General features: G+C 59.5%; 1 protein-coding gene across 1 annotated transcript; it reads left to right on the top strand.

The window, feature by feature from the left end:
* Positions 1–22,994, top strand: SEMA7A (semaphorin 7A (John Milton Hagen blood group)). The gene is made up of 14 exons (XM_057724951.1): positions 1–218; positions 13,803–13,954; positions 14,472–14,513; positions 14,853–14,945; positions 15,160–15,244; positions 15,374–15,484; positions 16,129–16,268; positions 16,868–17,052; positions 17,955–18,063; positions 18,148–18,346; positions 20,912–21,036; positions 21,240–21,394; positions 21,582–21,643; positions 21,973–22,994. The coding sequence occupies exons 1-14, from the start codon at positions 35–37 to the stop codon at positions 22,332–22,334; spliced, it is 2,004 nt and encodes a 667-aa protein (XP_057580934.1). The 5' UTR covers positions 1–34; the 3' UTR covers positions 22,335–22,994.
* Positions 22,995–23,855: the final 861 nt, after the last annotated feature.

Raw genomic sequence — 23,855 nt, 5'->3', positions numbered from 1 at the left:
CTGCTGCTCTCCGCCGTCGCTCCCGGGCCGCGGGATGACACCGCCTCCGCCAGGATGCGCCGCCCTCGGCGCCCCGCGCGCCCGCGTTCCCAGTCCGCTGGCCCGGTCCGGGCTCCCGCTGCGGCTGCTGCTGCTGCTGCTGCTGCTGCTGCTCTGGACGCCCGCCGCCTCCCAGGGCCACCCGAGGAACGCACCCCGCATCTCCGCTGTCTGGAAAGGTAGGTGGCGCCGCGCGAGCGGCGGGGCGCGGGATCCAGTGCCGCGCGGGGCGGGTGCGGAGTGTGCGGCACCCGGCGGGAGTGCGTGCGCGCGGCTCTGCGGGTCCTGGGCTGTCCGCGCGGGCAGCGTGTGGGTCAGGGTGAGTGTGAATGTGCGCGCTGCCACACCGGAGCCGGCTGTAACGCTGCGGCGAGCGAGCGGCGGGGTCCGGAGCCCCGGCTAAGTCACTCCAAGTCTGCCCGCAGCCTGGAGCCGCAGCGCCCGGGCGCAGCGGGAGGGAGAGGGCCCCTCTCTCGGCCCCGAGGCGCGCCCGGTCCTCCAGCGGCGGGGCTTCCATGCGGGATCCTTTCTCCCGCCGGGACCCCCACCCAGCTCCTCTCTTCCTGAGCTGCGGGCTCCGCTGCCGTGCGGGGTGCAGGCTGGGCCGGCAAGGGGGGCGCGGACCCTTTGCCGCCGCCGCTGCGCTCCGGCTGCGGGAACAAAGACCCCGCTGCCTGCCCCCGCCCCCGCCCCGGCCCAGAGCGCGGGCCGGGTAGAGGGGTGGGCGCCCAGTGGTGAGCCGGGACGCGGTGCGGTGCAGAGGCTTCAGGCACCCGGGCGCTGCCTCTGCAGTGCCGGGACCGGCCGCTCCCCCCTTGTCCGCACGTGGCAGTTGTCACCAGGAATGGGCGCCAGCGTGGGGGGCAGTGCCCGTTGGGTGGGGCGCGGCCATTGGGACTCCCAGGCAGAGGATCTGGGAAGGGGGTGCAGCTTTTAGGCCCTGGTGGTTATGTGAACTTGGGGGACCAGAGGCTCCCCCAGGGGCGCCTCAGTGTAGACCACTGTAGGATGGGGCAGAAAGCCAGCTGGGTGGATTTTGAGGTTTTTCTGCCGCGAGGGACTGAGCTCCCCTCCCCTGCAATGCGTACACCTGCTTTCCCTCCCCCAGGCCGATTGGGCTCTTTCCCCAAATGTAACGGTGCCGCGGACCCCCTGTGGTGGTGGTGGACTGGCAGTGGGGGTTGGGGGGATGGGTGAGTCTGGCCCCTCACGGAGCCCTTTGATGCCTGAGGCGGTTTGCAGGGATTGCCGGAGGCTGAGCATTATCTGGGGCAGGTATTCTTAGCAGAGAGAGGAGAAAAGAAAAAAAAAAAAAAACAAAACAACCCATTCAAAAAACGAGTGGTCCGAACTGCGGCTGCAGTGGAATGTGACTTGCCCAAGGTCACTCTGCACTGTGTGAGCTCACAGTGCAGACAGGCAGCTCTGGTCTGGCACAGGAGCAGTGCTTGTTCTGGGTTAGGAAGTGGAGAAAGATTTAGGCAGTCTTTTGGCCATGAAGAGGGTACTCTGGGGGCCAGCTGTGCTACCCAGCCAGAGCTATTTCTGGTGGAAGTGGAGCAGGGCATCTGGACCTCTGGCCATCTACTCATGGTGGACATCTACTCATGGTGGACCCTCAGTCACACTAGGTCCAGCTTGGGCTTCCTCTTCCTTCCCAGAATCTTTGCCTTGCTTCAGTCCCCTTAGCTGTCTTGGACAGCATGGCATTTGTGCACTCTGAAGCAGATGAATAGCCACATCTGAGTGTTCTGGAATCTCCCCCTGCGCCCAAACCCCTTGCATTTGGCTCTGCTTGTCCTCATCCCCCATCTTCCTGAGATATCATTCTATACACACACTTAATGCACACCCACCTCTTAGCGCTTAATGCTGGCTCCCCATCTCGGGCACTTAGTCCCCACCCTGAGGCTATTTAAAACTACTTTCTGTCCTCTTACCCACTTTCCAAAGTGCTCTCTCCTCTGCACACAGTTCACTATTGCAGCCACACTGGCTATGCCCTCTGCTTGGTAAAGCACTATTGACCCCCACTGGGGTCTGCCAACCCCTCGCCTGTCTTGTCCAAGGGCAGTCTGTGGTCTTCTTCACCAGTGCCAAGAACCCCACTGGCCAGACAGACCCTGCCATCCACCTGTCCCCCAGGACCACCAGCTGGTAATGGTATGTCTAGCTGACAGCTGCCTCCTATTTCCTGTGGAGTGACACATGGCAGTCGGACAGGAATGGGCTTGGGCAGGGCAAACCCAGGAGTAGGGTGAGAGGAGGACCTTCCCAACCTTGCTGTAGGCCTAGGTCCCTATATACCAGGGGGTTGAAGGGATGGGGATGGTGGCCTCCAGGAATGACTAGATCAAGGATAATGGTGGTTCTGGAGCTGCTTCTCCACGAGGCCTAGACTGGGGTTTTAGTTATAAGACAGGACAGGTGTAGGGACTGGAATGGGTATGGAAGGATCTTCTCTGTCATTTATTTTCTGCCACTTGGACCTCTGCGTTCTAGGGGAAGATTAGATAAGGGAGTTCTGGGAGGGTCCCAGCCTGTTCTTGTCAGGGAGGTTGATGCCTCTCTAGCCTGTGAAGGCCTGGCCCAGAGCAGCTCTGGACAGAGAGAGGTTGTGCTAGTACTGACCCGCCAGGTGTCCTTGAGCTCTGTACCTGCCTCTGACCCTCAGAGCTTGCCAGGACTCTGGAGGTTGTCCTCCCAGGGCTCTCACTGACACATGGGCCAGTCAAGGATGTGACTTTGTGGGCCTGACCTCCCTGCAGCAGGGACTGGAGAGGAGTGGTTTGCAAGTGAAGGCAGGAGGTTGGCATGAGTGTGTGAGCTGTGTACCCCTCTCCCATTCCATTTCTGATTGGAGGAGATGGAGAAGCCCAGGAAGGCCCTGACCTCCAAGGTCAGAGGCGAACCAGCTTGTCCACAGCGGGGAAACAGAGCCCAGTCTCCACGTATCCTGCTGGTTCTGCCCTCTCCTTTGTTCAATTAAACAACAGGATGTTATTGTTGACTTGGTGGCTGCTGGGGGAGCCATTATGGGGCCCGGTCCCCAGGGCAAGGGGTTGTTGTCATCTCCTCTAGGGGATGAGGTCACAGCTGGGGCTCCCCAAGCATCACCATTTCCAGTGGAAATCCTTGCCCCCTTGGGAAATTAGATGTATTCATCACCTTCAAGGTGAACTCCCCCTGCAGAACAGGGCAGGTGGCGGGGGCAATTCCCAGGAGGAGGGGGTTTTCTAAGCTAGGAGAGATGGGAGAGATGCTTGGTGATGTCATCAGGAGTTTCCTGCCAAGCTCTGTGGCCCCTCTGTCCTGAATAGTGAAGATTCTGAAAGCAGGCTGGGGTAGGGTAGATGCTGGCACAGGCCCAGGATGACCATGGTGTGGGAGAAAGAGATGGAAAGTTGGAAGTCTGGTTCTGGATCCAGCTCTGCTGATTTTCTGTGTGACTCTGGGCAAATGCTTGCCTTTTCCGGAGTGTCCGTTTCCTCAAATTTCCAAAGCAGGTGTAGGGAGGAGCTTATACTTATCCAAGCACTAATCCCTTGCCTCTCTGGGGTGTGTGGAAGCTGTAGTGGTCTATTCGAACCCTAGCAGTGAGGAGAAATTGAAACCTGGGCAGTCGGGGAAGATCCTTCAGTTTCGTGTTCTTTACTCTCTTTTTCTCTTATAAACTGAAGGCTGATGATCAGCTGCAGGAAGTGGCTTATCTGGTTTGGGACCTCAGGGGCAGGTGTAGTAATTCAGCATTCATTTTTGACCTTTATCATTTGCTGGGGCTGACCTTGTGCTGGTCCTGGGTTTGGGGAACCAGGAATGAGAAACTAGATGAGTTCGTAGGCTTCTCTGTGTAGATGCGGAGACAGGCAGGCAGGTCAGCTTGCGCTTACAATGAAACATGTCAGGGCCTGTAACAGAGGGCAGCTGTGGGGGTCGAGGAGGTACCTAACCCAGTCTGCACAATCAGAGAAGGCTTCCTGGAAGAGGTGATAAGTCAGGATGGCAAAAGGAAGAGGAGCCAGCTTGGGGAGGGGAGGAACAGGAGGAAGTACCCTGGTGTGACAGGATGTCAGACCCCAGAACTTGCTACTAGGACCAAGGAGAGGAAAGGAGCTGTGTGGGGGTCCCCAAGAGGGAGACATTAAGTCAGCTTGGGTCTGGGGGCTCCAGGAGGGCTTCTTGCAGGAGGGGATATCTGAGCTAGGCCACCTGATCCTTCCATAGCCAGCCCAGGAGTAGGAAGGAAGGACTATGGCAGGCAGGGAAGACCTCCCCAGTGTCACAGCTCCCTGATGGGAAGCTGGGGCTGGGTCCAGGGACACCAGGGCTTTCCACCGGACTCCTGACCACAGGAGCTCCCCCAGCATCAGCCAGGCCCTGCCAGTGCAGGAGAGGCAGATGGCAGATGCCCAGCTTCCCCTTCCAGGGACCTTCACCTCCTTAGCAGGGGTGGATCACTACCCTGGCTGGGCACTTGGGAAAAGCAGGGAGAGCTGGACACACTTCTTTGAGGGGGGCCAGGCCAGGGCCCCTAATGCTCAGCCTAGGGGGTGGGGCCCAGCGGCCTGCAGGGGGCAGTGGTAGGAGTGGGTGGCCTTTGAGCTGACAGCTCAGGCCCCAGCTGACTTCCTATCCTCCACCCCCGGTCCCATTTCAGCCACTGTGGGGCCGTCGAACTGTGTCACAAGAGACCGATGGTGCTTGCCCTGCTCTGCTGACAGCTCTGGCTCCAGAAAGCTTCCCCTTTTCTTGGTTTTCCTTTTTTGGCAAGGCCTGTCTGCCCGGAAACTTCCTCTCTCTCAGGGTCAGGGTGGGGGATGGGGAGGAAAGGGTCCTCCTGGGGCAGGGACTGTGGCCCCCTGTTTGGAGCCCCCATCAGAGAACATGGGCTTCTCCCTTCCCTAGGCAGCCCAGGCCATGAGGGACCGTTTGCTCCATCCCTTTTTTGCCCCCCATGGTCGAGCCAGTCTCCAAGCCTTTGTTCCACCCCCACCCGCACCTTGGCCTGGGCCCTGCTGTGTCTTCAGGACCGTGCCCTGGCCTCCTTGAGGCCCCTGCATCCCTCTGGGTCACTGTGCTAAGTATTCCACCTGGAGCACACAGGCCACCTGATCTCCTACGGGTCTTCCCTCACCATTCCCCAGCTGCCCATGCTTTCCTGCCTCAAGGCCATTGCCCTGCTGGTCCTTGCCCTCCTGGTCATCCCTCCACGCACGCAACTCACCGTCCTCTTCCTTTCTGCCAGTTCTAGCTCACTTCCTCCAAGGAAACTTCTCGGATGACTCTAACTCACCCAGCCTGATGTCAGAAAACAAATGTCAGAGATAGTTGGGCCAACCACACACCCCACAGATGGGGAAACTGAGGCCAGCGATGACAGGGGCTGGCCCAGCGTCACCCAGTGAGACAGGCAGAGCTGGGACCAGGGCTACATCTTCTGCCGGAGCCTGCCCCTGGCCTCAGCTCTTGGCCTCCCTCCACTTGTCTGTCTGTCTTCATGCTCTGTCCCCAGGCTTATGGCCCCCTGAGCCCATTTCCTCCTCAGCCAGTTCAGCTGAGCCCAGGCTCGCCCTGCCTCAGTACTGTCTGCTCCCAGGAGCCCCAGCAGCCATGACCGTCCTCCCTTCAGGACCTTAGATTTGGGCCAGCTCCGCACACTCTTCTGGTCTTTTCCTTAGGGCAGCTGGGCCTCAGGTCTCGGGGGCAGGTTGATCTGAGTCACGGCGCGGGCTAATCCGGGTTTAACCGTCATGGCAGCCTGGGATTAGGCTGTTACTGCTGTGCCTCTCGCGCCCCCTTCTTTCCAATCAGGGGCTGGGGCTCGGGCCACCACCCCTGCGGGCAGCCCTCATGGTGGAGGGCAGCCAGTCCCTGCCCTGTGCCTAGGTCTGTGTTCAGCTCCTCTGGGGGAGGGAAGAGGAGAAGCCCTGGGTTTGCCCTGGGGGCAGGGGGGGCGAGGGCATGCTGGTGCCTGGGGAGGTGGGCCTGCTGCCTGTGACTAGCAGGGCACCTGGGGAGGTTAGGAGCCTTGAGCAGCCAAGGACTGTGACAGGAAGTGAGAGCAGGAAGGATCAGTGTGGAGTGGTGCAACCCGGGAAGACTTCCTGGGGGAGGGGGAAGAACCAGGCTAGAGAGAGGGGCAGGGACGTGGGGTGGGGCAGAATGTGGCAAAGATTGCTGCTTGTGTTCTTTGTCTTCTGGGCCTGGGGCTCTGGGCCGGCCTAGTGAGGGAGGAAGGTCACTGTGGTAAGCTCAGCACCATGTCAGTGGCCCGGGAACCTGTTGTAAGGTGTCTCCGCGTCTGACGTTAGGGTTTGGCCTACCCCAGTTCTGCTCCTCCTTATGCCCTAAACTGCCCCTGCTTGCCCAGTCCTGGCCTTTGCTTGGCCCGGGGACCATGGAATAGGAAGAGGGCTGGTCTTCACCCTCAGGACCCCGCAGTCCAGGTGAAATTCCAAACAGTGTGATCTGAGAGAAGAGAGTGTGTGCCAGATGGTGTATAGCACAAGGTCAGAGGGAGGATGAAGCTGTGAGGACTGGAGCAGACTGGAGCACTTCCTGAAGCCAGAAGGACTGAGGCTAGATCTTCAAGGACAGTTAAGAACTCGTGCATAGCGAGAAGGGGAAAGGGTGATTAGGGGAAGGGAAAGCACAAGCAGAGGGGTGGAAGCGGGACGCAGCCATGGCAGAGATGAACAGACAGGTGGACCCTGACTGCCAGGTAGAGGAATTGGGCCCTGCATTTGGGAGCCTTGGTGAGTTCTTGAGCTGAGGAGCCAAGGCGGGTAGAAGCAACTGTTTTTTGGGGGTTTTTTTGCCAGTGCAGGTTGGGTGGGAACCTGACTGGTCACATAGTAAAGAAGGGTCTCCGAGCACATCCTCCCTTCACTACAGCCCGCCCCAGACTGCACGGCACTTCTGTGCTGGGCCGAGATCATGGGATACTTATAAGCTGGTCAGCACACAGTACTGCATTACACCCCCAGACCCCTAGTCCCCGCCTTGCCTCCGGCCTGCACACCCACGCTTACTTCCGCACACTCTCTTTAGGGCATCATGGAGGAAGGTCAGGCATTTATTGGCCAAGCAGCTTCTGACCAGCCTCCACCCTCTCTGGGCCTCAGTCTCTTTATTTGTATGGGAGAGAGGCTTCCTCACCTATGGAGAACAGTGTTATAAACACAGATTCCGGAGTCAGACTGCCTGCGTGTCAACCTCCGCACCACCACTTAGCTGTGTGATCTTGGGCAAGTTACGCAACTCTCTGTCTAGCTGCCCTCATCTGTAAAAGAGGCATCATAAGAGAAGCCACCTTATAAGAGCTGAGTGATGATAGAATGCGTTAATACACCTGACACTCACTTAGGCTAGTGCCTGGCACATAGTAAATGCTACGGGACAGTTAGGTGGGGTGGGGGTGGAGATACCGTTGTCAGCACCCTCCTTCTCCTTCGGCTTCTCTCATTTCTCCCTGACTGCCTGTGCAGGCTGGCTGCCCTTGCTCTCTGAGCCCTCCTCTTCCCACTGGCCCAGGCTAAGGCTGAGCTAAGGAACCTTCTGTTTCTCAACAGTTTTCCTGTCCTGCCTGCCTCCTTCCACTCAGGGTGGTCCAGCGATCCTTGGCCCGCTCCCCAACCCCTGCCCTGGCTCTGGGCCCAAGGGCAGGCCCTGTACCTCTGGCCATCCTCTCCTTTGAAGGAGCCACCAGCTGACTTCAGCCTCGCTCAGGGGCTTTTGGAACCTGCTGAGCTGAAGGATGGGTGGAATCCGGACAGGACGTGGCTTCCTGCCTTCCCTGGGCTTGGAGCTTCCTCTCCGCTCCTGCTGGACCTCTGTGCCAACCTTCCCTCCCTGAGCCCCTGAATCTGTCTCAGCTCAGCCTCGCCCCCCGTACACTCTCGGTTTACTCTTCACGCTCCTTACCCCCAAGCTTTGCCCCAGCTGGTCTCCCCACCAGCCCAGCCTGCTGGTCCTTGGAGTCCAGCGGCCCAGTGCAGAGAACTCAAAGCCCTTGCTGGCAAGGAAGGCCCTTAGTTTTCCTGTCTATAAAATGGGCATGCAGATGCTCTTCTGCCTTCTTTGCAGGGTGGTTGGGGGATTTGGTGAGCAAGTTGGTGGAAGCAGAGGAGGCTATGGTTTCTTCTGCTGCCTCCACCTCCGGAAAACCGTCTCAGACTTAGCCAGTACTCACAACCCCACACTTTCCCCAAACACTCCCAAACTTAACCCTGATTATTTTGTTCCAAGAGTCATGGTGGGTCACAAAACCTAGACCTTAGCAAGTACCAGCCCCTCCAATCCACAGAGGGGGAGGCCAAACTCAGGAAGGCCCAGCTCCTGGTCACCGTCACAGCCAACCAGCCACTTGGCTGCCAAAGGGAGCACAAAGCTTTCTAGAACCAGGGCTGAGCCCACATGTGAAGATATGCTCACCCCCCACCTGCGTCTGACCTTGGTGGGCGGGAAGACGCTCCTCCTTGGCCCCGCACGCAACTCACTGTTCCCACGGCTGATGAAGAGAAGCGCACCTCCCACGCCCCCGGGAGCGAAGTACCGCCTCAGGGGCCACCACCTGCCCCCGCACTCTGGTTCTGCCCCTGTCTGGAGCCTTGCCCCGCTGAGTGTCGCCACACCCCAAGAGCAGCCACAACCCTTCCTTAGCATGGGCCCACGCCACCCTGGAAACTGGGCTTCTGGGTATGAGGCACGGCTTCTCGTGCCCTCATCCCCGGCCACACTGAGAGAGGCAGCATCGATGAAACATTTGTTCCTTTGACCCCCCTTGCCTTCCAGTGGAAATGTTTCTGTCCACCAATCTGACACACACAGAGTTCCACACTTAGTCATTCCTTTGAGTCTAAGGCTTTGATTGCTAAAGGCACCTGGAGATCAGAGTCCTACCTGGAAGCTTGGTGGGTGGGTGATTTCCCTTCAGTTATCAGGTTAATCACGTATCCCCTGGTGGACGAGGGAGCGTCGGGTAGAGAGCAGGAGATGATACAGGCAAGTAGAGAGAAAGTGATGTATGGCTTTTTGAAGATCAAGAGGCTCTCAAGGAAGGCTGGGCTGTGGTCCTGGGCGGGGGCCGGGTGATAAGCGCCAGAAACCCGGAGCTGCCGCCTGGCCCTGCTTCTGCCTCCCTTGTTCTTTTTTTGGCTGCGCTGCGTGGTTGCAGGATCTTAGTTCCCCGAGCAGGGATTGAACCCGGGCCACGGCAGTGAAAGCCCGGAATCCTAACCCCTGGGGCCATCAAGGGACTCCCCTGTCTCCCTTGTTCTGTGCCTTGGGCCAGTGGCACAGTCTCTCCAGCCTCCGTGACCCCTCAGCTCAGTGACTATTCCCTTACCTTCCACCGTGACCTGCGGCATTCCAAAGGGTGGCCAGGCTGCAGGCTGATTCCTGGGCCCGACGCAGGCCTTCCCTCTTCTTCCTCCGGTGAGGGTGTGAGGTGAGCCTGATGATCTGGGTGGGGCACGACTGTGGGAGGAGGCTCCGGCCTAATGAGGTTGCGCCTGCAGTCCGAGGTGGGCCTGGCTCCTGCCCCGTGCCCAGGCCTCCCTGGCTGCCTGACTCAGGCACGCCCCGCTGGGCACCGCATTCCTGCCATTCTCAGAGCCTGCCTCAATGCCTGCTCTCAAAGGGCTCCTTGAGGTTAGCATTCAAGGCCCGTCAGGTCAGTGGGTCAGCTTGGAAGGCTGTCCCTGCCCAGCCCAGACTGTGGGGCCCGTCCCTTGCTGCTTGCTTCGCAGATAAGGCCACTGCCCCCCATTCTAGCCACTGCTCCCCCCTCCCCCCAAGCAGCCCTCTTTCACAGGCAATGAGGATATGGGGACGGCGGGGACCAGAGGGTGACAGCACCCGGAGTGGATGCGGAGGAGACACCCCACCAGGCAGCCCTGCTTTAGGAAAACCCACTCCGCAGAGGTTCACATTTGTCCCAGCCAGTCAGTTACTGGGATTGTGCTGAGAGGGTGGAGGCCACAAGAGGAAGGTCTGATTCGTTCCAGCAGGATCAGAGCCCCGTGGATGGCCTGGCTGGGGGCCTGGGATGGGGGAGGACTGCCCCTCGTACCCAGCCATCTTGTTTACCCTAATTTCTGGCTGGGCTGGGGCTGGGCCTTGTTGGTCCTGCCACTGTGAGGAAGGTGGGGGCTCAGGGGGCCGTGGAGTCTAGCCGGGTACCGGGCAGCCTGCGTGTGTCCTTTCTTGGTCCAGGAGGAGCCAGCATTGGCGCAGAATCACGTGGCGGTGGGGGGGAGCTTGTGCCTGGCCCTCCTCTGGGGCCATGCCCACCGTGTGTGTCCCTAGCCCCCTCCCCTGCCTGAGCCCCTGGTTATTCTGGGAGCTTTTAGCTACCACTTAGTCAGCCACTAATGCGTCAGGCCGAGGAGTGAGGGGGGGAGACACGGTGCCAGACGGTGCTCCTTTTAGACATCCAGGATGGGAAGCAGAGGGAGCTGGTCAGGCAGGGGGACCTGGGCGGGGGGGCATGCTGGAGGAGAGGAGGCTTTCTGGATCCTGGCCCTGCGCATAGGTAGGAGAGGGCAGCTCGGGAGACGGACGGGCAGTGGGTGGGTGTATCCTTGGGCCGCTGCAGGCCCTTTCTCCCATCACACTTGGCGCTTCAGCCCACCTTCCTGATTCTTGTCTCATTAGGTCTGTATACCCGCCATACGATCAGCTTCCCCACCTTTGCTCAGGCTGTTTCCACTGCCTGGAGTTCTCTTCCTGCCTGTTTCTGACCCATCTAGCGCTGGTCTGCCTTCCCCATCCTCTTGGATTCCCGAGGAAGCAGAAAGACGCATTGAGGGATGCGGCACTTGCTCCCTTGGCCGGGCCTCTTTGGGAGCAGCCCCTGGCCTCGCTCAGCCCCTGCGTGGGTAGAGCCTTGAATGCCACTCACTCCCCTCTTGGTGCCAAGGGGCCGCAGATCCTGGCCGCAAAGGCTTGGTGCTGCCTTCACTTCCAGGCAGCCCTCCTGCCCCTGAGCCCCCAGCCCCCGCTCCTGTGACCTGAACAAAGCTTCCTTTCATGTATTCATCGAGCTGCTGCCGCTCAGACACTTCCCCGGCACAATCAGGCCCTTTGAGGGCCTCGGGCAGTGCGGGAGCCGGGCTGGGGCTGGGGTAGAGCGCGGGCCAAGGCCTCGTCCTGGGGCCGAGCTGGTGCCATCTCCCCCATACACATCCCCAGGCGCAGAGTGGGGAGGGGCAGGCGCCTCAGGGTCAAGGGAGGCAATGCTCCTGGACTCCCGTTTGTTCTTCTGCAAAATGAGGTGAGCAGTCCCTGCCTCCCTCCAACTCCTGACCCTGGCAGCCACAGCCAAGACGTGAGGGGACCAGCGCTCAAGCTTGCAGATCTGTGCGGGACTGTCCTGGCCTGGCAGCCCCCCACGCTGCATCCAGCAGCAGGCAGCCCTCATCCTCCCTTTGTGTTCCCGGCAATAATTCACGAGCAGCCCTGAGATCTGTACCCACACAGTTTTGCTTGATCAGGAAGGCAGCTTGCTTTGGCGAGGCTGTTTCACCCCCCAGCTGGATTCCAGGGTAGGGCCGGGGCTCCCCCTCAGACCTTGCTCTGCAGGGCCAGGCTGTGTCTCTCCCATCAGACTAGACTCCCCAGGGCAGGACTGCATCTCCTCACTTTGATGGCCCAGTGACCCCAGACAAGGGCTCCCTTGGGGCCCCTTCACATGCTCCTTCTCCACCACCAGAGCTATGCATTGGCTGTGCAGGCCCCTCCTCTGAGGCCTGGAGTTGTGGCCTTGATGTGAGCTAAGGTGATTGTCTGGAGGTGGCCAGCATGACCTGAGCCTTGGGGTTCCTCCCCTTTGGCCCCTGGAGGGCTTCAGATCTTAGGTCCCAGCCCGACATCCTTAGACACAGACATACAGCGTTTCCCAGCCGCCTGGCTGTCTGGGGGAGTAGGTGAGGGGCTAGGGCTACACACTGTCTAGATTATGGCCTGGGCTGTGGGGACCGTGGCTGCTGCTCAGGCTGCGGGTGAAACGGGAGCTGGAGCCATGGAGCTGAGTCAGGAAGGCCTTGTGTCTGATCCCAGCACTCTAAGTGTATCCCAGGCGGTGGGGAGGGGCAGCCTGGGGCCTGAGACCTGCCAGCCCTGCCCGAGCCTTGGTCAGCACCACATCCCCACCACCTGGCAGGAAGTGGGCTCTCAGCGTCTGCCTTGTGCAGCTTTGGGATGCAGGGAGGCCTGACATCCTGACCTGTCAGGCTACTTGCGGAGCACCCGAGGAGAGCCAGGTGAACCCGAGGGCAGTGAACTCAGCACTTCTCTGTGGCCCGCGGTGCTGGCATCTCCCTGAATGCACCTGAGAACCAATACTCAGTCTGGACGAGTCTCTCCTGCTCCTAGCGTGACCTTGGGCTAGAGAGTCCCCCAAAACCCTCAGTTTCTGCCTCTGTACAGTGAGCCGGGCCACAGCTGAGGTGGAGAGTAAGTATAGCCCACTTCCAGGGGCTATTAAGATACATCCCTGACTTGACCATTCAGGGATGTATCTTAAGGAAAGGGAATGGAGGTTGGTGGGGCACATGGTGGGTGGTGCTCTTTGTCCCTGCTGAATGCAGACTCGGTGGGAATGGCTCAGATGGCACCAAGGGGAATTGGGGGCAAACTCAAGGACGTGGCAGTTCTGTTTTCTCTGGGCTGGAGGTTGTCCTGCTTGGATGTCACTGCTAAGCTGGCTGCTGCTGCGTTTGCTGCAGCTGAGTAAACAGTGGTCAGGCTGAGGACCCAGTCTGGCCAGAGGTGGGAGGATGCTAGCCATGGCTGATTGCTGGGGGCACAGCCACAGGCTGCCCCGTTCCTGTAATTTAGCCCTGCAACCAGGACAACCTCAGCAATGTCACCGGAGATGAGACATCTTCTCCCCGGAGGCAGTGGCTGCAGACAGTTTCTTTTTTGGGCAAAATTGTCCCGGTCAGCCCTTCTACTTAAAGGCCCAGGCTGTGCTCTGTGAAGGGCCCCCTGTCCCAGAATTGCTAGGGAGCGGGGGCTGATCTTTCCCTGCGGGGGTGAGCTGGCGTCTCTGTGAAACCAGGCCAGGGTGGACCAGAGCACAGAGTCCATCTTGGGGTCAGGAGCTCTGGTTCCTGGCCTGCTACTCACCACGTGACCTTGAGCTGCCTCTCTCTGGACCTTTGTTTTTCCATCCGTAAAATGGAAGAGAGTGGACATTAAGATTCCTTTCCAGCTCTGATCTATACTGACCTCCTCACTAAGGAATGGGGTGGGCTGGCAAGGGTCAGAGAGGGCTTCCTGAAGGAGGGGACAGGGTTCTGAGCAAAGTGATTCCTGAGAACCTGAACTGTATGTGGAGTTCTTAGAGGCCTTGCTACCTGCAGGGGGCGGAGGTGGCTGCTTGCCCTGTCCTAGGCAGCAGAGAGCCTCGGAGCAGAGTTGGATGCCCTGGTCCCTCCTGCCCAAGCCCAGCCCCTTAGGAAGAGCAGGGTGTGTGCGTGGGGTGGTCTCTTCTTTCCAGGGGTCCCTAAATTCTGCCTCCACTCTGATGTCACACATATTGTAGCGTGGGGGCCATGGCTTTGGGGTGAGGACAACTGGTTGCTGGACCCCTCCAGAGGACCCCTCTCTTCTCCCTCTCATGGCTCTGAGTCCAGGCACCGCCCTAGCCAGCTCCAAGCACTAGTTGCTCGGTGGATGCTGGTGTGGGCGGGGGGCAGGCCAGGATCTTCCAGCCCAGGATCCAGCCTTAACGTGTCTGCCAATTGTCTCTTCCTCAGGCCGTGCAGGGCAGGACCATGTGGACTTTGGCCTGGCTGAGCCGCACACGGTGCTTTTCCACGAGCCGGGTACCTCCTCCGTATGGGTGGGTGGACGCAACAAGGTCTACGTTTTCGACTTCTCCAAGGGCAAGAATGCCTCCGTGCGCACGGTGAGCCTGGACCCCTCTCCTGGCCCCCTCTTCTCTTTCCCCTTCATCCTCTTCCTATCTCCCCTCTGGCCTTGGTGAGGCGCCTCGTGGGATCCGGGGGAGCTGGCATTTCTTCTAGAACGGGTCAATCCCCTATTATATCCCATAAATGGTCCCTGGGGGAGGCTCCCTGAAGGTGGTCCTGATCAGCGTGGGTGTTGGGGCGGTGTGGAGAGAAGCGCGGAGCTAACATGCCTCGCTGGATGGGTAGTGCGGATTGGGGAGGCCTGGCAGGAAGCTGGGCTCCAGAACCCCGTGGCCCCTGTCTCCTGAGATCCCCGGGCTGGCCTGTGACCTCTGGACTCTGGCTCCAGATATCAGGCTGAGCAGCCTGTGTGATTTTGGGTACATCACTCCCCCTCTCAGAGCCCTTGTTGCTCATCTGTCAAATGAGTCTCTCCTGAGGATGCGTGGAAAGCGCTTATGGGGGCATCTCACCCCTGGCAGAGTGGACTAATGCTCCCCCTGTCCCCCCCAGGTGAACATTGGCGCCACGAAGGGGTCCTGCCGGGACAAACAGGTGAGTAGGGGACAGGGAGTGCAGAGGGGAAGCTGAGCCCCTTGGAGAAATTCCGGAACGTCTGAGGAAGGAGGCATGGCCCTGTTATGGGAGCCCCAGTCTGGGAGGAGAGAAGCAGCCCTGCCCTAGGGTTCCCAGTCTGAGGGGAGACACTCCTTCCCTGAGGCCCTTCTCCTGTTCTTGGAGGGGTTGGAGTCAGCGGCCCCCGCTCCGGGCTCTCCTTAGAGGCTGCCTCCTGTACTCAGACTTCTGATGCCTTCTTCCCCAAGACTGAGGGGCCTGGTGTTAGGCCTGCCAGGGCCACCAACCAACCTCTCTCCTTCCTCTTCTCCTGGGCAGGACTGCGAGAACTACATCACGCTGCTGGAGAAGCAGGGTGAGGGGCTGCTGGTCTGCGGCACCAATGCCCGGCGCCCCAGCTGCTGGAGCCTGGTGAGAAGGCCCCTCCCTGTGTGCCTGGTCAGCTCACCTTGTCTGGGTGGGCTTCTGCCCCCCCGCGGTGGGGAGAAGGTGGGGGGACTTGGAAGCTGGCCTCGCCTTGTACAGAGTTCCTGGGAGGATGGGGACCTTGGCTGGGCAGCTGGCACCCATGGGAGGCAGTGACCATGGGCTCACATGACAGTCTGACCCCTTTGGTCTCCCCCAGGTGAATAACACGGCAGGGTTGCTTGGTGAGAGGAGAGGCTATGCCCCCTTCAGCCCGGATGAGAACTCCCTGGTTCTGTTTGACGGTAGGGCTATGGCTGGAGCAGGAGGGCTCCCGGAGGGCTGCTGCCCTGGGCTGGGGGCGGGTGGTCAGCTCTGTGCCTGGTGGCCCAGGAGCTGTGTGCCCTCACCCATGCCCCTCCCACTGTGCCCAGGGAATGAGGTGTACTCCACCATCCGGAAGCAGGAATACAACGGGAAGATCCCTCGGTTCCGCCGTATCAGGGGTGAGAGTGAACTGTACACCAGCGACACTGTGATGCAAAGTGAGTCAGGCTGCGGCTGGGCTGGGCTGGGCTGGGCTGGATGAGGGCGTGTGAATGCTCAGGGGTGTAGGTGGGATCCTCACGTTTCTGGGGAGGCTGCCTGGGGGCCGCTGGGGCCACAGGCCAGCCGGGAAAGCAGGAGCTTGGTACAGCCCTGTGAAGATAGACCCGAGGAGGTTGGCCTGGCAGGGAGCAGGGGAACAGCGGAGACAAAGATGTGAAGGCAGGATGGTCCCAACACCCCCTGGGAACAAATCAGAGGAAGCCCCAGACCCAGTGTGGGGTCCCCGGGAACCATAGCATATCCCTCTGCTGAGCTCACGTGGGGGCAGTACCCCCTCCCTGCTCATTAGGGCTCTGCCAATTAGGCAGAAATGACATAGGGGCCCCCAGGGAACTCCCCAAGTCCCTAGGCATGAAGTCATTGCTCCTGGGCCAATGACATCTTTGTAGCAGAGGGCAAAACAGATGTGGGGTTGGGGTGCAGTCTCAGCCCCTTGGGGTGTTGGACGTGATGTTCTGAAGTTTATTCCAGGTGTGATTTGACCCGGGTTTGTGTGCGCAGACTTGGGGGGTGGGCAGGGTTAGGGTGGGTCCTCTGAGAGGCTCCCTGCCTCACAGCCATTCACTTCTGTCCCTGGCAGACCCGCAATTCATCAAGGCCACCATCGTGCACCAAGACCAGGGCTACGATGACAAGATCTACTACTTCTTTCGAGAGGACAACCCTGACAAGAATCCCGAGGCCCCTCTCAACGTGTCCCGAGTGGCCCAGCTGTGCAGGGTGAGCGAGCACTGAGCGGGCGAGAGTGTGTGTCTGTGCCTGAACGGGAGCGGGCGAGTGTGTGAGTGTCTGTGTGCAAACGTGTGAGTGTGTCTGTGTGGGATTGTGGAAGGAAGCGTGCGTGCACAGAGGGTCCCTGCACCTGTGAGTGGGTGAAGATGGTTGGGCTTGCTTGCATGTGTGATGGTGTGCAAATGTGTGTGTTTGTGGAGACTGTGAAGGAGAGTGCGTTGATGTGTGTGTTTCACCTGTGTGAAGGTGCTGGGCTGTGCACGTCTGTGTCGCGTGTGTGAGCGTGAATGTGTGAGAGTGGGCAGATGTGCGGCTGTGCCGGTGTGATTGGTTGGGGACCTGGCAGCTGCACCCTGCGGGGCCCTGGACCCTGGGGCAGCCAGGCCTGCCGCCTGGAGCCTGGCCCAAGAAGCCAGCCTGAGTCATGGAGCGCCTCAGCCTCGTCCCCTGGCAGGTCCCGCCCCCTTTCAGGGCTTCTCTTTCTCCTCAGAAGCCTGGGTGCTGGCATTCCCAACAGCAGGTTCCCTGGGTCTGTGGGGCAGCCCAGGCAGGCACTGAGGGGCCTCCTCTTCCCTCCACCCTTCCAGGGGGACCAAGGTGGCGAGAGTTCACTGTCGGTCTCCAAGTGGAACACCTTCCTGAAAGCCATGCTGGTGTGCAGTGACGCCACCACCAACAAGAACTTCAACAGGCTGCAGGATGTCTTCCTGCTCCCGGACCCTAATGGCCAGTGGAGGGACACTAAGGTCTATGGCGTTTTCTCCAACCCCTGGTGAGTGGCCCTCGTCCTGGGGCTGGGGCCGCCATTAGTTAAGTGTCCAGTGGGGATCAGAGGGTTTGGGCCCTGCCGAGGGGATGGCTGATGTGGCTAGGGCAGGGACTCCAGGCTCAAGGGACAGGCTGCTGCTGGGCCCGGGCGGGCGGACGCACAGCGCTCGGGGAGGTGCGTTTGCGGGTGTGTTTGTGAGTCTGTACACGTGGGTGTGCACGCATGTGTTGTACGCGTGCTCATGGCTGCACCTGTGCCTGTGTGTCCACCAGCTGTGCACTTAGGGTGGGTGCTGGGCCCTGGGAAAAGGCTGCTGCGGCCTCTTGGGGTGCTGGGTGCTATCACAGCCGCTCAGGCGTTGTGTGCACCGGATAATTCACACCTCTTAATCACTCTCATTGATTGAAAACAAGGCAGGGGAGAGTGTGGGTGTGTGGGGAGAGGTGGGGGGCAGGGTAGGGAAACCAAGACCCTGCTCTGGGGCTCCTGCGTGCATGGACCCGGCGGTCTGGGAAGGGGATGGAGGTCTGGCCTCCTCGGGCAGCAGCATCCCAAGGACACACATGTTGGGGTTTCTCCTGCCTGGGGGCGGGCCTCTGGATTCAGTGATTCCGTGACAGAATACACGTTTTGGTTTCACATTGCAACATTAACAAATTAGGTTGAACTTCCCTCCCTCCCTCTTCCTGTCCTTCCTCCCTCCTTCCTTCAGTGGTATTTGGTAATACCATTGAATCAGGCACTGACCTTGACCCCCACGATAGTCCCGGCCCTCACGGAGCTCAAAGGCCGGGGAGTATGGTTGGAAGGCTGCAGCTGTACCCCGTCTGGTGCTGGGCTGGCCTGGGAGAGTGGACGTGGGCGGGTCCTGGGTTTCCAGCTGAGGTGGTCTCTGTGTCCCCTAGGAACTACTCAGCCGTCTGCGTGTACTCCCTCGGTGACATTGACAAGGTCTTCCGCACTTCCTCACTCAAGGGCTACCACTCGGGCCTTCCCAACCCACGGCCTGGCAAGGTGAGCCCTGACACCCTCCATGGCCCAGGCCCCGACCCCATCTCCCAGCCACCCCACTGATCTGGACCTGTTCTCCTTGCCCAGTGTCTCCCAGACCGGCAGCCAATACCCACAGAAACCTTCCAGGTGGCCGACAGTCACCCTGAGGTGGTGCAGAGGGTGGAGCCCATGGGGCCCCTGAAGGCACCACTGTTCCACTCGAAGTGCCACTACCAGAAAGTGGTTGTTCACCGCATGCGCGCCAGCGAGGGGAAGCTCTTCCACGTGCTTTACCTAACCACAGGTAAGGACTAGCCGGGACCAACCTCCCCCACCCTGCTCTGCTTTCTAAAAATGGGTGTAAAGAATAATGTGATTAACATCTGGTTGGAAGCATTGAGTGAGTAAGAGCTGTCAGGAGTTAGTATGTGTGGCTGTGGAAGAGTCAGGCAGTGAGAGCTTCCTGGAGGAGGCGGGGCAGAGGGGAGAGGGAAAGCCATCGTAGGCTGGAAGGTGCCAGGATCCAGAGGCAGAAATGTGGTGAGTCTGCGCAAAGCTGGGTATAGCTTTGGTCCAGCTGTCTGACTCCTGAAGATAGTAGAAGATGTAGAAAGTCAGGAGGAAGGAACTGGTCCCCTGTGTCCTGTGGGCCTCTGCCAGGCAGAGTGAGGAAACTGGACTCTTTTGCTGTCTTTGGGATTATGCAGGCGAGAGGAAACATTTGATGTGGGATGCAAAGAGTTTAGTGAGATGTGAGGAAGGACTTCCAGATGGCAGAGCCTTTGCAAGTTCTTGCAGAGGACTGCGGGGGCACCTTCTCTTCCTTAGAGGGGCTCCCCTTGGGAAGCTGGGTCCGGCTGACCCTGGAAGCTGAATGGAATGTTCTGAAAGAGGTGCCTGCATCCCGGAAAGTCGCTGGCCGTGGAGGAGCCAGCACTGTGCTGGCTTTATAGCAACTTCCTGGCCCCAGGCTGTGGGCAAAGATGGCTCTGGGAGCTGGGATGAAGATCAGTGTTTTGGGGGGGAGGGGCGGTGCTGCAGGCCTTCCTTAAGACTGGGTGGCACTGCCATCAGAAAGGCAGCGCCTCCCCCAGGGACCTAGCACCTCTGGGTTACACAGTCCAGGCCTCAGGCGTTCCTCTCAGCTGTTAACACCGACCCGTGTAACTTCCTGCTGTTGCTTCACCTTGGGGTTTGCTCAGGGTCCTGGTGGCCTCATTGGTTTTTTGGCTCCTGGGAGTCTTGCGGAGAGTAATTTCCCATTAACAGGCCCTGTCTCTGAGTCCTAAGATCCACCTCTGTACTCCTTCATTCATCCTGGCTCCACCCACTGGCCCCTGTCCTTGCTGTGCTCCAGCAGCAGCTGGCCTAGCTGTTGTGGCCAGCCAGGAGCACTGGGGTGCAGGAGGGGGTCGCATGATGTGGGCCTGCAAGCAGGAGCCACACCAAGGCAGGCTGGGCCTGGGCTGAGGGAGCTGTGGGCTCCCTTTCTGCAGACCTGGGAGCCAAGTGCACTTGAATGATGAGGGCATTGGTCTCCGTTCTCCCTGAGAGCCATCAGAGAGATACCGTTTTGGAGTCTGCAGCAGGAAGATTGGGGCTAGATATGAAACAGAACTTTCTGAGCCCTCTGCAGAGAATGAGAGGCTCTCACAGCTGGGAGAAGCTACGGGAGGCTGTCAGCACGCTGTGTGGAGGAGTTGAAGGCTGGGAGCTTGTCAGGCCAAAGGAGCAAGGGGCCACCTCCCAGAGCCTGCAGTGGGGTGCCATGGACACACAGAGGAAATGTCCTAGGCAGGCAGTCATCTGGTCATCTGACTGCTTTTTTGGGGCAAGTGATGCCCTGGGAAATTGGGAGGGAGGGAAAGGGAGGTAGGCTGTTCTAGAAACTGGGACAGCCGGTGAGGTAGGATCGGAAGGACCCGGGGGTCAGGATGCCCATTAGTCGCCGACATGTGTGAGTGGAGAGAGCACTGGCCTCTGAGGCAGGCAGCCTAGTGTGTGACCTTGGGATCCCCTACGTGGCACCTAAGGCCCTTTTTCGATCTAAGGTTTTATAAAAATTTTAAAAATCCCCTAAGACTACATGCAACGTGGAATCCTGGCTTGGATCCTGAAACAGACAAAGGACATTCGTGGAAAAACCCGTAAAATCCCAATAAAGTCTGCAGTCAAATTAATAATAATGTACCAGTGTCAACTGCTCAGCTGAGACAAAGATGACAGTTATATAAGATGGTAACGTTAGGGGAAACTGGGCGAAGGGTGTACGGGAACTCTCTGTACTCTCTTTGTAACTTTTCTGTAAATCTGAAATGATTCCAGAATAAAAGGTTTATTTTAAAGACAACAAATCCCAGAGAGTCCAGGAAGGAGAGGGGTTTATAGAAGAAGTTGAGGGGTAGGGTGCTGACCCCTCTGAGTTCCAGTCAGCAGCTGCGTGACCTTGAGTAAGTGGCTTAGTCTTTCTGAGCCTCATTTCCTTATCTTCGAAGTGAGGACGATGATACCCACCTCCCAGGGCTGTGGAGGAGTAATGCTGATGCAGGTGGCTGGAGGCTTGGCAGTGCTTGGGACTGCTGGTTCTGTTCACGCTCCAACCTCCCCTGCGAACCTGGGGAGTCCAGGGCCTCCTGGGATGGCCTCCCTGGCCCAGCCTTGGAAACTTCCTGCGATGCCTTTGGGCTCTTAAGACCCACCCAAGTCACACCGTCCTCTCCCCATCCCACCCCAGTCCCATGACCCTTGCCTGAGCCGTGACTTCCCAGCCCTGCCCACCCATGTCTTTCCTGGTCCACTCAGACCAGAGGGAGGCTGCGTGGCTCTGTGATGGGACTCTCACCGGCTGACTCTCTGCTCTTACCCACAGACAAAGGCACCATCCACAAGGTGGTGGAGTCAGAGGAGCCGGGACACATCCCCGTCAACATCTTGGAGATCCAGCCCTTCCACCGTCCGGCCACTATCCAGGCCATGTCACTGGATGCTGACCAGGTGAGCCTCCCCACCTCCACCCCTGCCCTATGGGGCAGTCCAGGGATGGCCAGGTGAGGACAGAGTCCTTTGCGTGTGATTTGCATGTCCTTTTCAGGGCCTCTGGGCCCCAGGGTCTGCCAGGCAGCTGGACCACAGCTTGGGGGCTTAGAACTCAGTTGGGATGGGGGCCTTGACCTGACCCAGTCCTTTTCTCCTTCCAGCGTAAACTGTATGTGAACTCCCAGTGGGAGGTTAGTCAGGTGCCCCTGGACCTGTGTGAGGTCTATAATGGGGGCTGCCATGGCTGCCTCATGGCCCGAGATCCCTACTGCGGCTGGAACCAGGACCGCTGTGTCTCCATCTACAGCTCCCAAGAGTACGTTGGCCGGGATCCCTTGTCCCTAGGAGAAAGTGGCGGCTGATGGGCTAGAGGAGGTGTCCCTTCTGGCCAGACCTTCCTCTGGGTGGGCACTGCTGCTGATACTGGGTGGGGGATGAGGACAGGGAAGGGGCCAGGCCTGTGGCCTCCTATCTGCTTACCTCTCTCTTCCTTCCAACTCCAGGCCAGTGCTGCAGTCCATCAATCCAACTGAGCCAGACAAGTGGTGCCCCAACCCGAAGCCAGGTACCTGATCTGGCCCTGCCCAGAGGCCAGTCTGATGAGGGTGGTACAGCTATGCCCCGATTGCCCTGTCTGAGGGAGGCCTGGTCTGGTTCTGGGGGCTGCAGACAAATGGGGGGGACAGTCCTGCGGAGGGGGCCCCCTTGGTGTGGGGGTGGTGGTGAGGGCAGCGGGGTGAGGGATGCAGGGGAGAGTTAAGGAGGAGACTGGGCGCTAGTTTCTCCGTGTTCATGTAGAAGCCTCGGCCTTGGAGGCCTGTCGGTGGGGGAGGACACAGCCTGCCCTGGGAGCCCTCAGCCCCTCCTCATGGCTACCTCCCCATCCCGCCCCAGAACAAGCCCCACTGCAGAAGGTGTCCCTGGCCCAGAACTCTCGCTACTACCTGAGCTGCCCCATGGAGTCCCGCCACGCCACCTACTCGTGGCGCCACGAGGACAGCGTGGAGCAGAGCTGTGAGCCCGGCCACCAGAGCCCCAACTGCATCCTGTTCATCGAGAACCTCACGGACCTGCAGTACGGCCACTACTACTGTGAGGCCCAGGAGGGCTCCTACCTCCGTGAGGCTCAGCACTGGGAGCTGCTGCGCGAGGACGGCGCCAGAGCCTCACAGCTGCTGGGCCGCGCCGGCACCCTGGCTGCCTCCCTCTGGCTGGCTGTCCTGCCTACGCTTATTCTTGGCCTGCTGGTCCATTAGGGTCTCCTGGGGCTGGGCATGCTGCAGGCTTCTGTAGCCCCAGGGCGCTAGAAAAGTCTCACACTCAGAACCGGCTGGGCCCAGGAGCTCCTCGCCCACCACTTTTTCCAGAGGGACCACAGAACCCAACGGGGGACACCAGGCCTGGAGATGGCCAGCCGCAGGCGGCTGCTGAGCCCCGGTGGGGCAGGGGTGGTGTGGGCCAGAGGATGAAGGCTCCGACTGTGAAGCTGGGGCCTTGATGACCCGAGACGTTTATCTTTTGGAGACTATTTTTCAAAAACTCCTCCTCAAACTGGTGAAATGCAATGATGCTCTTGGCCTAAGAACCCGTGGGCCAGAGAGTGGGGTTTAAAAACGAGCGTTGGGACCCCATCTCTGGACCTTTGGGCCGAGGCCTGAGTCCTTCCGGACTCTCTAGGCCCAAATTGCCCCCTCATCCTCCCTCCTGCCGTGGCTGGGGGTGGCTAGTGTTCCTGCAGGCCTAGGGCTGCCCTCTGCGGCCCCCTCACCAGCCCTGGGTCTCACTAGGCAGCTGCCTTGCATGTTTATTGAAGGATGTTGCTTTCCGGACAGAAGGACGGAAAAAGCTCTATTTTTCTGTTAGGCTTATTTCATGTGTAGCTACTTCTGACTGCATCTGTATGAAATACCAAAACTACATGCTGGGGGGGGGGGGGGGGGGAGGGACTGGGGAAGGGATGGGTCATGGGCGGCGGGGTCCCAGTCTGTGGCTCCCGGGAACGGGGTAAGAGTCCAGGGATGGGCACGGGTTTGACGCGTGTGGCAAGAGCTGGCTCTGCCCTGGGAGCCCAGCCTGAAGGGGACGTCGTCCAAGCCCCAGGTGTGGGGTGGTTATGGGAAGGAGTGGGATGAGGGAGACAGGGGAGAATGAAGGAGGAAACTGAGCCCTAGGTTCACCACGTACATTTCGAAGGAGGAGCCAGGTCCTCAGGGGGAGGTTCTAGGACTCTGCCCTTGGCATTGGGGGTTGGGGGGCGGGGGGCCCCCTCCCCTCCCCTCAGCCCCCTTCCCCAGGGGCTGTGCTTCCATGCTCCTAGCCTCCCACCTTCAGCTCAGGACACGTTATAACTTAGGCTAAACTGTGAATTCCTGTCGGACAGCCTGGGCCAAGCTCTCCAGGCGGGCGGCCCTGCCCCCTGCCCTGTCCCTGGATTTCCGCAGAGAGCTGGGCCCTTCTCCGGCTGTGTCTGGCCAGCCTGGGGCAGGGCCTGGGGCTGGTGGCCTTCCAGCTTCGGCCCCTGCATCTCTTCTCAATGCACTTTAATAATGTGACATATTACTAATAAACAAGCTATTTATTTACCCGTGCCTGCTCCTTGTCTTCAAAGCGATTCTGGTGGGGGGTGAGGGTGGGGGGTTCCTGTTCATGACTCAGCACCTCTTGCCGCTGTGAGCATCACACACTCTCACTGGCCCTCCTCTGAGAGGCTCAGAGCCAAGGACACACTCAGCGGGGCTCCCCGTCAGCAGGAGGCAGGAGCGGGGTCTAAACCCGCA

Source organism: Hippopotamus amphibius, chromosome 2 (genome assembly GCF_030028045.1).
Source record: "Hippopotamus amphibius kiboko isolate mHipAmp2 chromosome 2, mHipAmp2.hap2, whole genome shotgun sequence".
NCBI classification, from domain to species: Eukaryota; Metazoa; Chordata; class Mammalia; order Artiodactyla; family Hippopotamidae; genus Hippopotamus; species Hippopotamus amphibius.
The sequence above is the reverse complement of the archived record's forward strand: the minus strand, read 5'-3'. Positions and strand labels throughout refer to the sequence as shown.

Excerpts from the sequence above, each read along its gene's own strand:
- SEMA7A (XM_057724951.1), top strand. The coding sequence starts at position 35 with ATGACACCGCCTCCGCCAGGATGCGCCGCCCTCGGCGCCCCGCGCGCC. Across the intron at positions 219-13,802 it reads CATCTCCGCTGTCTGGAAAG|GCCGTGCAGGGCAGGACCAT; the intron begins GTAGGTGGCGCC and ends TCTCTTCCTCAG. Across the intron at positions 15,245-15,373 it reads CTCCCTGGTTCTGTTTGACG|GGAATGAGGTGTACTCCACC; the intron begins GTAGGGCTATGG and ends CACTGTGCCCAG.